Source organism: Lepus europaeus, chromosome 4 (genome assembly GCF_033115175.1).
Source record: "Lepus europaeus isolate LE1 chromosome 4, mLepTim1.pri, whole genome shotgun sequence".
Classification (NCBI taxonomy): Eukaryota; Metazoa; Chordata; class Mammalia; order Lagomorpha; family Leporidae; genus Lepus; species Lepus europaeus.
In genome coordinates this window covers 128,796,222-128,811,622 of record NC_084830.1, presented here as the reverse complement: position 1 = coordinate 128,811,622, position 15,401 = coordinate 128,796,222, and the positions used below count along the sequence as shown (strand labels likewise).

Genomic DNA, 15,401 nt, shown 5'->3' with positions numbered 1-15,401 from the left:
GGGCAAGTGAAGGAGCCTCGGGGTAAACACAGGTGGGAGGGGAGCTCAGCCACCACCCTTAGTGTGTCTCCCAGGTCATTTTCTATTTGCAGAGCTCTGTGGAAAGAATACCCTGGAGAGAGGATTTGGAGAATCGGGAGCAAAGTGAGCAAATATTAGGAAGCTGTTACCAGCTGTCACATCCTTTGCTCGGTCTTGGACTGGAGCCAAAGGAACAGTTAAGAAGGGCATCTGGGATCAAGAGTTGATCAGGAAGCTGGCTGCACGTCCTAGGAATAAGATGTTTCTGCAGGGATTCTAGGGGGAAGGTCAGAGCGCACAGATCCTTAAGATTGGCACCTGCAGAATTGTGCTCAGCAGCCTGAGCTGGTTGCTCCCTTCCAAGGCACTGGTAAACAAAGGGAATTGTTTTTTCTTGCCATAGACATCAAGGTCCCCTAGGACTACGAAAGCAAAGGGAACCTTTTCAGATCACCTGGCCTAGGGTTTGTAAATTGGCGATCTGCAGGGCAGGTCTGGGTCAAAAGGCTGCTTGGTGTGGACGTGGCATGTGTTAGGAATTGGGAGTTTCGTGGAGATCTTGGCTTGTGGCTGTTGGGGAGCACTGGATGGTCTGGCATCATGGGACACATTCCTGTTGGTGACTCCAGGTTAGGACTTAAGAGAATCTGCCGCCTTCAGGGCAGCCCGCACCTCGGTTTCTCCCCAGTTGTTGCTCCTCCCTATTGTCTTATTCGTGGCTCACCTCACTCTTCTAAGTTACCTAACCAGCCCTGGGCGGCATTTGAATGGCTGACTCTGATTCACAGGAGAAACTTCCAGATCTGTTTGGTAATCGATGGTAAGTTTGCAGCAGAGGGATTTTAGCTGGAAGCCCCTTATCTGAGACAAACAAAAGTGGAACTTCTTGGGGAGAAGCAGTGGTGAGCTTAGTCATTTTGCCTTCTGTTGCTCTCTCTCGGGGCACCTAGTGGAAGGCCTAAAGCTCCATGAAGTGTGTGTTTACAACTTTAGGTGGAGCCAGCTCCATGCCCACAGAAATGAGGAAACCGAAGGCCAGGGAAAGGGGAGAGGCTTATCCAAGCTCAGAGGTTAAGTTTGTGTTTGAACCTGAACTTGGATCCATTTCTCTGTGTTCTGTATTTATCCCCTATCACATAGGGGTGGCGGACAGATTTGAATTCACTCACTGACTCCTGGCAGCCAGATGTACTGTTCAGTGGCTTCTCTGAGGCTTTGTCAGGGGTTAGTGGGAGAGAAGACTGAGCTGGTGAGAGTTAGGGGATTCGTACCACATATTTGCCACCTGCTTACAATGTTAAGCTTCTTGCCTCTATAAGCTGGCAAAGCGTTTCCCTGTGGATCTGGAGGGAACGTTTTCCCTACCTTTAAAATTGGGCCTGATTCTGGCATCATATCCAGACGTTCTTCCCATTAGCTTATCCAGGAAATCCGAGGGTGACATAGGCTTGGGTGCGGAGCGGGCAGCTTCAGCCTCCTTAGAAGCAGCGAGACTAAGGGAGAGGGGAAAGCAAAGGGTTAATTAACGATGATGCACTCTCATGCTGTGATCAGTGCCTGTGGAACCTGAGGTCCCAGGGCCTCATCTGAGTTGTTCCCAAGCCCAGATTTCAGCCAGCTGAGGTCCTGGCAGCAGCAGCCACATGTCTGATTGATGCTGACAAACCACGAGCTCTTGAGGGCAACCTCGCTGGGATTTGGAGCAGTCCCACTGACTGCTGGGTTTCCCTGGGAGGGGCAGTGATGGGTTAACCTAGTAGGCCTAGACCTGAGTTTCAGGTCCCTGCACTCCCCTAGGTCCAGGGAATGACATGGCTAGAAAGGACTTAGAGATCAAGTACTCCAGCTCTTCCCCCAGGTTTGTCTTCAGAATAGGAGTCACTAATTTTTAAAATCTCCAAAGTCAAGTACATTTTTTAAAAAAAATTTAACTGATACATAACATTATGCATATTTATAATGTACGTGTGATGAATTAATATGTGTATACATTGTGTAATGTTCAAATCAGGGTAAATATATCTCTTCAAACACTCTTTGTGGTGAAAACATTCAAAATCCTATCTTCCAGCTTCATTTTTTTTTTTTTTGACAGAGTGGATAGTGAGAGAGACAGAGAGAAAGGTCTTCCTTTTTGCCGTTGGTTCACCCTCCAATGGCTGCCGCAGCCGGCGCACTGCGCTGATCCGATGGCAGGAGCCAGGTGCTTATCCTGGTCTCCCATGCGGGTGCAGGGCCCAAGCACTTGGGCCATCCTCCACTGCCTTCCCGGGCCATAGCAGAGAGCTGGCCTGGAAGAGGGGCAACCGGGATAGAATCCGGTGCCCCGACCGGGACTAGAACCCAGTGTGCCCGCGCCGCAAGGCGGAGGATTAGCCTGTTAAGCCACGGCGCCGGCCCGGCTTCATTTTAAAGTGTTTATTTTCAAAAGGCAGAGTGAAGCAAGTGAGATTGAGAAGGGGAGGGGGAGAGAGTGATTGATTGATTGATTGATTTTTCTATCCTGCTTGTTCAATCCCCTGGTGCCTGCAGCAGCCGGGCTGAATCAGGCCAACACCAGGAGCCTGGAACTCCATCCAGGGTTTCCCACGTGGATGGCACTCTAACACAGGATGGGGCTATCCCAAAGGGCAGCTTCACTCTTTGTGCCACGATGCCTGTTCTGGCTTTATTTTAGCAAAAACCTTGCGTATATTATCGATCATCAACAGATACTGTACAATAGAACACCATGATTTCTTTCTCTTACCTATACTTTAGTATCCATTTGTCAACCTTTTCTCAGTTCTCCTTTGCCCCTATTTTTCCAAGCCTCTGCTAACCACTCTACTCTTAACTTCTATGAAATCATCTTTTTCTTTTCAGATTCCACAGATGCATGAGACCATTCTGTATTTGTCTTTCCTTGTCTGACTTATTTTGCTGAAAGTAATGACTTCCAGTTCCATCCATGTTGTTGCCAATGACAGAATTTCATCCCATTCATGACTGAATGGTGTGTGTGTGTGTGTGTGTATCACATTTTCTTTGTCCATCAGTTGTTGGATGCTTAGGTCATTTTTGTTGCTTGGATATTATGAATGGTTTTGCAATAAACCTGGGAATGCAGATGCGTGTTTGATAGACTGACTTATTTCCTATGGATATTTACCTGGGAGTGGGATTAGTGGATCATATAGTAGCTCTATTTTTAACTTTTTGAGGGCACACAAATTTAACTAGGCATCCTTACCTCAGGTCGTCTTAGAACCTTTTACAAGCTTATATGCTTATGTTTATGGGGCCTCTATCTTATGATGAAACACACACTTTAGAAAACATTCATTTGGAAAAATTGGGACCTAGCTACGGTTAGGGGCCAGTATTGATCACAGAATAAATTAATGGTAGCCTGCCTTTTTGTATCAAGTGTTTGGTGGTTTGAAATCAAACTTCTGGGGGTGTTTCACCCCATTTCCATCCCTGCCTCCTGCCCTCCCTCTGCCTACCCCATTCACTAGAGTGGTTTCTTTCTTTCTTTCTTTTTTTTTTTTTTTTGACAGGCAGAGTGGACAGTGAGAGAGACAGAGAGAAAGGTCTTCCTTTTTGCTGTTGGTTCACCCTCCAGTGGCCGCCGCGGCTGGCGTGCTGCGGCCGGCGCACCGTGCTGATTTGATGGCAGGAGCCAGGTGCTTATCCTGGTCTCCCATGGGGTGCAGGGCCCAAGCACTTGGGCCATCCTCCACTGCCTTCCCAGGCCACAGCAGAGAGCTGGCCTGGAAGAGGGGCAACCGGGACAGGATCGGTGCCCCAGCCGTGACTAGAACCCAGTGTGCCAGCGCCGCAAGGCGGAGGACTAGCCTATTGAGCCACGGCACCGGACTAGAATGGTTTCATGTCCTCATTCGCACCGTAGTACAAATCGGTAATGTCCAAGAACAATGACCTTCTACCTGCCAACCCTCAAGAGTCAAGATCAGAGGCTTAAGGGTTTTTGTTTTTATTTTATTTATTTTTTTGACAGGCAGAGTGGACAGTGAGAGAGACAGAGAGAAAGGTCTTCCTTTTTCCTTTGGTTCACCCCCCAATGGCCCCTGGGGCTGGCGCACTGCGCTGATCCGATGGCAGAAGCCAGGTGCTTCTCCTGGTCTCCCATGCGGGTGCAGGGCCCAAGGACTTGGGCCATCCTCCACTGCACTCCCGGGCCACAGCAGAGAGCTGGACTGGAAGAGGAGCAACCGGGACAGAATCCGGTGCCTCGACCGGGACTAGAACCTGGGGTGCCGGCGCTGCAGGCGGAGGATTAGTCTATTGAGCTGTGGCGCTGGCCAGCTTAAGGGTTGATGAACAATCTTCAATTGAGTTGCTTTGGGCAACTGAGCTTTCCTAGACCTGAGGTTATACCCAGAAAAAAGCTGGGAGCTATGTTTGGCCTTGTCTGGCTTGTGGGGCTAGAATGGTGGAGGAAGTGCATGGATAGATGTGTGCACGTGTGTGTGAGATGCAGACTCCTGTACATTAGTCAAGGAGAACATGGTGTTCCCCAAGGGTTTGCACTTGCCCTCTCCTGTTCCTTACTGCCTCTGATTTCCTCAGTTGTAACTGTTTCTCCTTTAATGGTTGACTCTCTAATCTGTGTTTCCACCCTGACCTCTCTTTAAAACTCCTTTGGAAACACCTGCAGGCCATGTTTTTCTTAATGCCTGTACCAATTCATGTCCCAAACCACACTCCACAGCTCCTTTCGCACACTTGTTTTCCATGTCACAGTTTTCCTGGATGACACCGATTTATTCCCACTCTCTGGGCTTAGTACTCTGGTGACTTTCTAGTCCCTGTGTCTACCTCTCCACTCACCTTCCCTTGGCAGATCCCATCAAGTCACAGGTCATGCCACCTGGTAATATAGTTATTTGTGTTTGTGATCTTTTTTTTTTTTTGACAGGCAGAGTGGACAGAGAGAGAGAGAGAAAGGTCTTCCTTTGCTGTTGGTTCACCCTCCAATGGCCGCCGTGGCCAGCGTGCTGCGGCCAGCGCACCGTGCTGATCCGATGGCAGGAGCCAGGTGCTTATCCTGGTCTCCCATGCAGGTGCAGGGCCCAAGGACTTGAGCCATCCTCCACTGCCTTCCCGGGCCACAGCAGAGAGCTGGCCTGGAAGAGGGGCAGCCGGGACAGAACCGGTGCCCCGACCGGGACTAGAACCCGGTGTGCCGGTGCCGCAAGGCGAGTTATTTGTGTTTGAAGAGTAGGAGTCATGGTGGTTTTATTTATTGTTGGTTGTTGGTTCTTTTTAATCTCCTACTGTGTCTCCCATGGTGTCTCCAACTTAATTGGTGCTCAGGAATCACACAGTGAATGAATGAATGAATAATATACTGTTTTAATTAATCAAGTATCCTGGCTAGTAGGAAGTTTTTATAAATATTTATATATGGATTAGCAACTTTAAAATAATTAGACTATTAGACACAGTAATGAAAAATAGTGAAAGCAATCCGGAAGCCTCTGGGGATTTAGAAGATGTTCTGGGATTACATAGTCTTGGTCAGTAATCGTAGGATCCCTCATTCATATCCTGAAGAGCTACTTTTGATGGACAGGATTAGGAACCCATATACTTTTTTTCTATGTGTGTGTGTGTGACTATGGATGCTGTCAATCTGTGTGATGGGGGAGGTGTCTGGATAGGAGGTGTCTGTGTCTACAAATGGATGTGTGCCAGGATTAGGCTGTCCATGGGAGTGTTTGTGCATGTACAGTAGGTTGTGCTTTATAGATTTTTATGTGCAGTATGTGAATACTCCTCTTCATATGGAAGTGTGTTGATAAGCATGCCATGTAATGTGGGCATTTTTGTACAAGTATGTGTAGGTGCACAAGGGGTATAGGATGTGAATGTATAAAATGCCATCGCAGATGTATGTCTAGGATGTGATTTGCACTGAGATATGATACTACAAAACATGGAAAAGAGCAGATGACTTGGAATTGATTATGTCTTGGTCATTATTTAACTGTGTCAGCTTGGGAAAGTTCCTTAATCTGTCTACACTTTAGTTTCCTCATCCATCAAATGAGTATTATATGAGGAGTAAGCAAGGAGGTTATAGAGGTGAAAAAGAAAATTACCTTTGAGAAACAGCTGGCACTTGATCCATTATCTTCCCTTTGTGTTCTGTCTGTCTGTCTCTCTCTGTGCGTGTGTGTGTGTGTGTGTGTGAAGCAGTTCAGAGCCAGTCTGGTGGCTTCTTGTCTCACACTGCTTTCAGGTGCACTGTGGGCCAGTGTGGCTGGGAAGTCGCCCCAGATGCCTTCCAAGGTCCACAATGGGTACCACAGTGCCAGCCTTGTCTCCCTCAGCACCGGACTTTCAGCTGCTGTGCTGCTTTGCTGAGAGCCAAGGGGACCACAGGCATGCAACTGGTGATTCACAATTTTTCTGCTGCTCTAATGCACTCTTGTATGCTTTCTAGGAGTGGTGGTTATGAACCTTCATAAGCTCCTGTTCTGTCTTCAACCCCTCCTCTCTGATGATAAGCTTTGGGAACGTAGTACTCCTTGCCAGCAGTTAGTAGAGCACAGGAACTCTCTTGGCCCTTAGGCCTCTTTCTGAAGCCTGAATCTGTTAGGCAATAGGGTGGGAGCATGAATTCACCCCAAATTATCCCAAACCATTGCCATTAGCATAGCATGCGAGGTAATCCTGGAATCCTCCCCAAAGCTGTGCAGTTCTCTGGCTATTCTGGTTGGTGCCTCTGCTACAAGGTGTCTACAGTCTGGTAACCTGGACGCTGGGTCACTTAAAGCCCTGGCGCTGGACTAAATGGGAGTAGTAATGACTCAGGCCTTAGGTCGCACAGCACCTGAAGGAGAGAAGGGATTAGAACTCTACCTTTCCAGTACTGACACATCCAAAGGATACAAAACATAGGAACTGTGAAGAGTATAAGTTAAGAAAATTTCAACTTGTGTCTGACTTCCAATGATACTGATCAATACATCTCTGGGTTTATCACAAGTTAAAATGGAGAAGAAATAGTCGTGAATGATTGCATAATGTTGTTTTGTCAATTCACAGTAGAATTCTTGATATTCTGAGATTCTGTAGCCTCTCCCGTGTATTATTTTTCAGTGCTTTTCTGGGCATCATTTTTATAATTTGACCCTGTTTGTATACCACTTCTGTTGTTATTAAATTTTTTCATCAAATTGCCTTACTTCTTCTAAACTCTTTAAAAAGGTAACTGTGTATTTCACCATTTATGAATGGAGAACTACAGTGAGAACAAAAAGAGAGGAGTTTAAAATTTTAGTTCTCTGCTGCCGCCTGCCAAGCCTGAGACTTGCCCTGAGTTGCAAAGAAAGATCAGCAAGTGCTAGCGACGTACTTAGATCTAACAAAGACTTTCATCCCTTCCAGTCCAAGCCTGAAAGTCCCCTAATTCTTTTCCAAATACAAAGGCTCCACTTTAATGCCAAAATAGCCATGCCCCTCCACTTGATAATCCTTGGGCATTTCTGTCTATATTTAGACAGTACAATTTGCACAGGATTATTCCAAGTCCTCCCCGGCCCCTCCCCACATAGTGAATCTGCACTGTGCATCTGTGTAGAGTAAATATGCATCCGGGATCTCTTGACGCCTATTTGAAACCGTGACCTCTGCCTTTGGTGCACTTAAGCTTTTGCATGTGAACTGTGAGCTACTGGGCAGAGAAGCTGGGGATGAACCTGAGAAATGAAACATGAAATTGTTAGGATTTTCTGGCCTTATAGAAGTATTTGGAAATGATGCAAATTGGTTCAGGGATTACTGAAATATCAGATTCAGTTTGGACAGGTTTGATTACTAGCCATTTTCAGAAAGAGGGCAAGGTCTGCTGGGACCTGGGTTTTTCTGTCTCTCATTGAGATTTATTGTGTTAGATGCGCCAACTAGACAGAGTATTAGACTGTCCATTACCTTGCAGTCAGGGCATTTGCCACTCTAAGAGCCATTGGTACTTAAAAGACCTTAGTTGTATCTCTGATGGTGGAGCAAGGGAAGATTTAAGGTTGAGTTTAGCAGAGGGGATGGAGAGAGGGATATAATGGAGTAGGGGCTGTGACCTTTGCTAAGTCACTTCCCTTCTTGATTTTTAGTTTCCCCAGATATAAAACGAGGGGATTAAGATAATATCTAAGAGTCCTTCCAGCCCTCAGCCATTATTTTATGGTCTGTAATGTATTTTTTCTCTGACTCTTGTTTTTTCTTTTTTTTACATTTCGTCCATGTGGTCTTGGGATCCAAATTTGTCTGGGCTCCTTTGGGGAAATGTGACCGTGTTTACATCTTGGTTCTTCCTCATCCAGTCTGAAGATTTCTCTCCAATGGCCTAAACTGTCTCTAAAGAACTTATTGGAAGAGAGGCCAAATCAATGCACAGACTGTCATTCTCCAGTTGCAACAACACTTGGATATAGGGAATCAATATGGAGTTGCCAATCTGAATTTCAAATGAATTCAAGTTGTCAACAGAACTGGGGAGAAACAATTTCTGCTACACTTTGCATGGCACCATATTCCCCAGAGTCACTTTGAGTTCACAGAGTAGGGATCTATCCAAATGTTTCCTCTCCCTAGACAGTTTGCCATGGATGGGAAGTCCAGAGGGTCAGACTGGGAAAAGGAGGTAAGGGAGAGAGAGAAGAGCAGATGGGTGTCTCAGAGGCTGAGGATAAGCAAGGGGAAGACTTGCAGGGCTGGAGAAGGACATTACAGGTGCAGATGGTGAAAGGGAGTAGGAGGAGGGAGAGAAAGAGGAAAGAGCATAGTAGACATGCTTGGGCATGGCCAGCACTGTAAGGAGAAGTTCAGTGAGTGCAGAGGGAAAGCCACCCAATTGCATTTGGTGAGAGGGTAGTGGGAGTTTCAAAAGGCTTTGTAGTGAAAATGACTTTTACAGTAAAATTTCAAGGTTGGGTATGGAGTTGGCTTGAGGAAGTGATGGAGGAAGAGTTTTTATGTAGAGGAGACGGTGTAGGTAAAGTCTAGAGGGGAGGGAGTACTTGGAGAAGTGGTGTAAGTTTAGTGCCTATAGAAGGGAGGGAAGAACAGAGGAAGGGAGGCAGGAATCAGAGAGAAAAAAGATAGATTAGATCTACAGAGAGGAGAGAGTACAGAAAATAAGAAATGAGGATATAACATTTGAGTCTACAGGATTGAGAGTTGGAGAAACTAGACTCCATCTGTGTCCTTATGGTGAGTCTGAAAGTTAGGGGTAGATTATCCTTCCCCAATTCATACACAGGATAAATAATCCATCTGACTGGAAATCTTCAAATAGTGGGTGTCTTTGGTTTCCAGGCAACTCATTCCCTAACTTGAGTGTCAATGCAATTCAACTGGTGATTGCTGTTCAGGGAAGGGGCTGAACCAGCAGGTGAGAGTGCCAAGGTGCTGTACTGTGGGTAGTGGGTTTTTTATTTTAATGGGGGTATAATAATTGCACATATTTTTAGTAAACAGTGTGAAAATTTGGTGTATGTAAACACTGTAATGATCAAATCAGAGTAGTTGGCATTACCATCTCCTTAAATATTGATCTTTTTTTAAAAAAAGATTTATTTATTTGAAAGGCAGAGCTATAGAGAGGCAGAGGCAGAGAGAGAGAGAGAGAGAGAGAGAGAGAGGTCTTCCATCCACTGGTTCACTCCCCAAATGGCCGCAACAGCTGGAGCTGTGCTGATCCAAAGCCAAGAGACAGGAGCTTCTTCCCAGTCTCCCATGGGTCCAGGGGCCCAAGGACTTGGGCCATCTTGTACTGCTTTCCCAGGCCATAGCAGAGAGCTGGATTGGAATTGGGCCAGATTTTTTCTTTATGTTGGGAGCCTTTGAATCCTTTCGTGATGCGACCTTTCTGATTTCTATAAACCTTGATCTAAAATCCTATAATCCCCATGATTCATTAGGCAACCACTGCATGCATAAAGCATGTAGGAGAGGTGCAGGTACATCACTTCCTGCCAGAAAAAGCACTCGGTGTGTAGGCTTTGTGTTCCTGGTGGTCAGTGCCTGATGTGTAGCAGTAATACATAATCCTTTGCTGATAAAAGGCATTTGTTCTCCAGTGTTTTATTGTTCAGTGTATAGGACAGATTAGGTATTTTAGGAACTATAGTAAGAAGTTGCCACCTGGCTTTTGTGGCAGAATTGTACTGCTGTGGTGGTTTAGAGGAGGAAGGCAGTATTTGGAGATGGAGCTGGGGAGGGATTAATCAGAGAAATGTTCTGGGTTTTATTGATTTTCGCTTCTATGTACTTTGAGAAAGAGCCAATGTTTGACAGTGTCCATGTTGTACATTGCGGGGAAAAGCTTTCTTCTGTCCGTGTGCCTGTGGGCTCTCACTGGGGAAGTAATGGAGAAAGGTGAGGCAGGAGGAGGTGAGGTCGAGCCAGCCTTGACCTTCTGGGCTGAACTGGTTTCTTATCTCTGCTGTGCCACCAGGGACTTTGGGTTCTTGTGCAGTATGGACCCTGCTGGTTGTCTTGAGCTTTGCCTGGGTCGCATCATCAATGCAACATCTGGCTTCCCCTGGCCAGCTGTGCAGTTCTGGTTTTTATTTGATTGCAATAAGGGGCTTAAGCTGCCTGGGGAGTGCCTTACATTTTTATTACTCTGACTTCATGATCTGCTAAGCACCCCTGGGAGCAGAATGTCACAGTTGGCATGCCCTGAGACCAAGTGTCCCGTGGTTTTCTGGAACAAGGCACCCTTTCCCCTGCCTGACAACATCCGCAGCATAGCTGCTTCCTGTCAGGAGGCCTTTTGTGGGTAAAAGGCACACATAACTGAACCTGATTCTTTCCTGTTAGCAAGATAAAATCCTGGGTTCTTGGAGTTGGAAAGAACCTAGATATTTCTTCTGTCTCTGCTCCCACATCTGCCCCTGTGGAAGTCAGATTCCCAAGGGATCTTGGCTCTCATGTGTGCGCTTTCCCTCTCTCTCTCCCCCACTTCCTTCCCTCCCTCCTTCCCTCCCTCCCTCTCTCTCCTCAATTTGAATCTGTTCCTCAGGATCACCTTGCGTCCACTAACTCCCCTGCTCCATTTTGTGAACCCCAGCAGAGCTGGTCCAGCCGTAGAATGAGATGAATGAGCTGCCTAATACAGTTTAAGGATGTGCTCACTCTCAGAGCTGTGTAAGTCCCAAGTCTGTTCCTACAGGGACCTGAGAGTGAGTGCCTCCTTAAATTTCCTGCCTCATTTGCCTTGCCCTATCCTGGACCTTGTCTATAGCATCCTGGTCCCCAGTCCATCTAAGGTAGGATTTCTTGTAGATAATCAAGTATTCACCTGAACAGGAAGTCTCTGTCTCTTTTTATTTCCAAAAGCTTTGCTGTTTTTTTTTTTTTTTTGTTGTTGTTGTTGTTTCATGGCAAGAAACAACATTCAGTACCCACTAATACACGTGGGTCTCTAATATGCATATCGAAATATACAGTGTATATTTAATCTCATACTTCTTCCTCTGTGTGCATGTGTGTGTCAGGGTTGAAGCGCGGTGGTTCTTGACCTTCTGTAGTTGAAGCTTCACCTTCAGTGCTGTAACCTTTGTTTCTCTCAAAAATCAAAGTGTTACGTAGCCAGGACCCTGAGAACATGATTTTCATAAGCTCCTTTCCAGGGTCTTAACAGACATGGTTTTCATGATGCCGAGAGCCTGGTACATGGTCAGGGCTCAACAAATATTTGTTGAACAGATAATACACACCTGGAAATCCAGAGGCAGCTTAATGTAGCTGTGTAGCCACTTGGCATCAGTGATGTGATTTGACTGGAGTCGAAAATGAAACAAAACAGAACTCTTAACTTTGGCCCTTTTTCATGCTCTCTGGGAAAAATCCAAGGCAGGAAAATAGGGGAGAGATTATCTGCTTATGCTTTTAGGAGCATTCACGGCGCTTCCACAGAACGATGTGACCAGTCATTTTTGCCCCCTCTGTCACTAATTAGGATTCAGCAACCAAACCATCTCATTTTGACCCGGTTGGACCTGCATGTTTGGCTTGTGAAAATGTCCCTGTGCTTTGGACCTTCAGTGCCATTCTGCGGTCTGGTCCCGCGGTGAAGGGACTCTTGGCTGAGGCCTGTGGGCATCAAGTAGCCGCCTGGATGAGTTGTAATGTGAGGAGCCCGGGCAGTCTTCAGAGGCTTGGGTGCTGGAGAACGGGCCTATGGGGTCTACGCTGCCGGAGTAAAAGCTGTCTGCAGGCCCTGCAGCCTGTGCCATCAGCATGCAGCCCACGAGTTGGACAGGAGAGCAAATGGCTCTCATTACTTTCCATGCAGCTTTCCTTTTAATCAGATAAATCTCACTAGAGAAAGGCGTTTTTGCAGAGAAGGGAGCTCAGGGCTTCTGGGCAAGAAGTTCTGAGAAAAAAAAAGATTGCATTGATCAGTAGGGATTGGTCACTAGAGGTTGCAAAGGCCTTGGTATTTACTCTGCACACTTTCCATGTGGTGCTGTGTTTAATCTTCTGAACGATTTTCGAAGACAACATCATTACTCCCATTTTACAGACAGGGAAACTGGCTTTTTCACTTTCAGAAATGTAGCCAAGGTCTTGCAGTTTGTTAGTAAGAAGCCCCCGGGTCATCTGGTATGTATGGCCCACACCATTAACCACTGGACTCTATTGAGTCTTCCAAGGGATAATGATTTGCAAAATCCCTGTGAGGTGTTGCTCTGGCTCATCAAGTAAGTGTTTCTGCGACTCTTTGGCATTACAGGTGAAAAAACCTAGACTTCTGAGAATTAGAAAGAGTAGGGTGAGAGTAATTTGATCCCTTGCATGCATCTAACACCTGGAGTGTATAAGGCACTTCCAAGTCCATTGCTGCGATTGATCTTCCCACCGTCCTGGGGAGAGCTTCTCCAGGCAATGACCCTGGGCTCCACTGAAAAGACCTTGGCTGGCGGAGCTGTCACATGACGAGTCAGGGAGTCTTCAGATCTGGCCTAGGGTCTCTTCTGCTTGAATCTTTGGCCGTTCCCAACAGCCAGTGAAGGGATGACTGAAGTAACATGGAGCACTGATCAAATCATCTCGGTCAGAATTTCCCTGTGGTCCATTTGCCTTCACTTTACCCTTTGCTGTCTCAGTTCACTTGTCTTTAAAATACTACCTGCGTTTACCAGCTCCAGGTGTTGTTTGAATGATGAAAGATCATTGTGTTTTTATAGATGCTGTGGAAATAAACTTTCATTTGTTAAGTCAGTCAGTTTTTTATGCATTAGTTGCTCTGAAGTAAGGATCATTTCATTTGACACAGCATTAGTTTATTATTTTGTGTATTTACTTAGAATTATGGAGTGCTAGCTATGTGTTGGAGTACTAGGTGCTAGACCAGGTTATGAATAAGAGATAATAACAGCCACCCATTGTTGGGTGTTTGTAAAGTACAAAGCATTATACTAAGAGTTTTATTTGCAATATTTAATCTTCAAAATAACTGTATCAGTTGGGTATCATTACCTCTACTTTACTGCTGGGTAAGCTGAGGCTCCTACCAAGGTTTACCTGATCTCACAGACATCTTTTGTACCTATACCAGTGATGAAAATACAGAAGCCATTGCTTTCTGGGAGCTCTCAAACTACAGAGAAACCCATGTGAAAACAAATGTATGCTTGAATATCTGAGTTTACTGGAAAAAAAATCACTTTTCCCTCCCAAATCTATTATTTCAAACCTATAGTTGCAAAAAAAAAAAAAAAAATCCAAGTTGGAATAAACCCATAGGAAATCCATTAGCAAAATGTTACTAGCTATCCAAGAAAAAACAAATGTTCAATGGAGCAAAACTTGGATATATATGGTCTTCAAACATTGAAATAAGACTGTGACTCTGTGGTAGATGTTTCACTTAGTGGTTAAAGCACCTACATCCTGTATCAGAGTGCCTGGGTTCAAGTCCTGGTTTGGCTGTCAGTTACAACTTTCTGGTAATGCTGAGACACAGTAGGTGATGGTTGAAGAAATTGGGTCCCTGCCACCCATAAGTCAGTTCCTGATTTATCCTCCATCACTGCAGGCATTTGGGGAGTGAACTAGAGGATGAGAACTTTCTCTCTCTCTCTCTCTGTTTCTCAAATAATAATAGTAAAATAATAACATAATAAAAAATAGAAAAGACTATGACTCAAACGATGTTCAGATAATAAGTAGTCCTTACTAGGAAATGAAGAAATGATATTAAATTGTGTAAGGAGCAACATGGATTAAAATCTGTAGGTGCCTTTAATGAGCCAAGAGATGGATCTTCAGATAGTGTACTCTCTCAGTTCACCTACTGTGGGAGGGTTTAGCTGAAGTGGGTATTTGTATGTAAACACACTTGTAGGGAGCTTCATAGCTCTGACAATGCTCTCTAAATAAGCCCTTGGAGATCGCCAGGAATCTCCAGGTCAGAGTCAGAGCAGCAGCTTTCCTCAAGGGGGTGGAATTTCTTTGTGTTGTTCTGCAGGTTCCAAAGTCTTAGGGAAGAAGTGAGCAGAAGAATCATAGAATTATGGGACCTGGTCATCTTGTGCATGAAAATAGCAAACATTTCTAAGACCATCTGCTTTGAATTAAAAACTGCATATTGCAACCTTGCAAGAACAGTAGGGACTGTTATCTGCATTTTATAGATGAGGAAATCAACATGGAGATGAATGAATAATAGCAGTGGTTTACCAAAGATCAAACACTTTCTGAGTGCAATGCACAGAGCTAAGAAGTTTTCTGTCTATGCTTTCTAGTTCTTTGGACCACTCAAATTAGCAACAGCCATTTTCTTTTTCAGGTGAGAAAACGGAAGCTTGGAGAGGTTGACTGACTTAAGATGGCCAAGCTATACACAAATCTACTTGAGGTGTAATTTCAGCATTAAGTCGTAGAGCACCTGTTCAAATCTGCTAAAACTGTTCTCTCAACCCAATTACTTGCCTGCATTGTTTTAAGTTCCTACAGCATCATTTCTATCCACAATATTTTCTTAGGAGAATTTGAAGTGTTAGTGACAGCCTGATGAGACTTACTGAGATAGAAGAAAGACTGACGGATAAGAGAGGGATAGAGTGCTGTGCACATTGCCAATCTGCTTTCAAGGTAGAGGATCTTAAGTCTTTCTTTTCCTCTTTTTATGTTTTTAAGAATTTCTTTTATTTATTTGAAAGGCAGAATTCCAGAAGGGCGAAGGGAGAGAGAGAGAGAGAAAGAACTTCTATCTGCTAGTTCATTTTCCAAATGACTGCAATAGCCAGAACTGTGCCATGCTGAAGCCAGTAACCCTAAGCTTCTCCTGAGTCTCCCATATGGGTACAGGGGCCAAAACACTTGGGCCATCCTCCACTGCTTTACCAGGCACATAG

General features: G+C 45.3%; 1 protein-coding gene across 2 annotated transcripts in view; it reads right to left on the bottom strand.

The window, feature by feature from the left end:
- Positions 1-15,401, bottom strand: part of GLRA1 (glycine receptor alpha 1) — a 96,305-nt gene that overhangs the window by 58,879 nt on the left and 22,025 nt on the right. For both annotated transcript variants that reach the window (XM_062189708.1, XM_062189709.1), the window contains exon 2: positions 1,387-1,514. In XM_062189708.1, the coding sequence (XP_062045692.1) occupies positions 1,387-1,514 (128 nt within the window). The remainder of the gene's footprint in view (positions 1-1,386; positions 1,515-15,401) is intronic.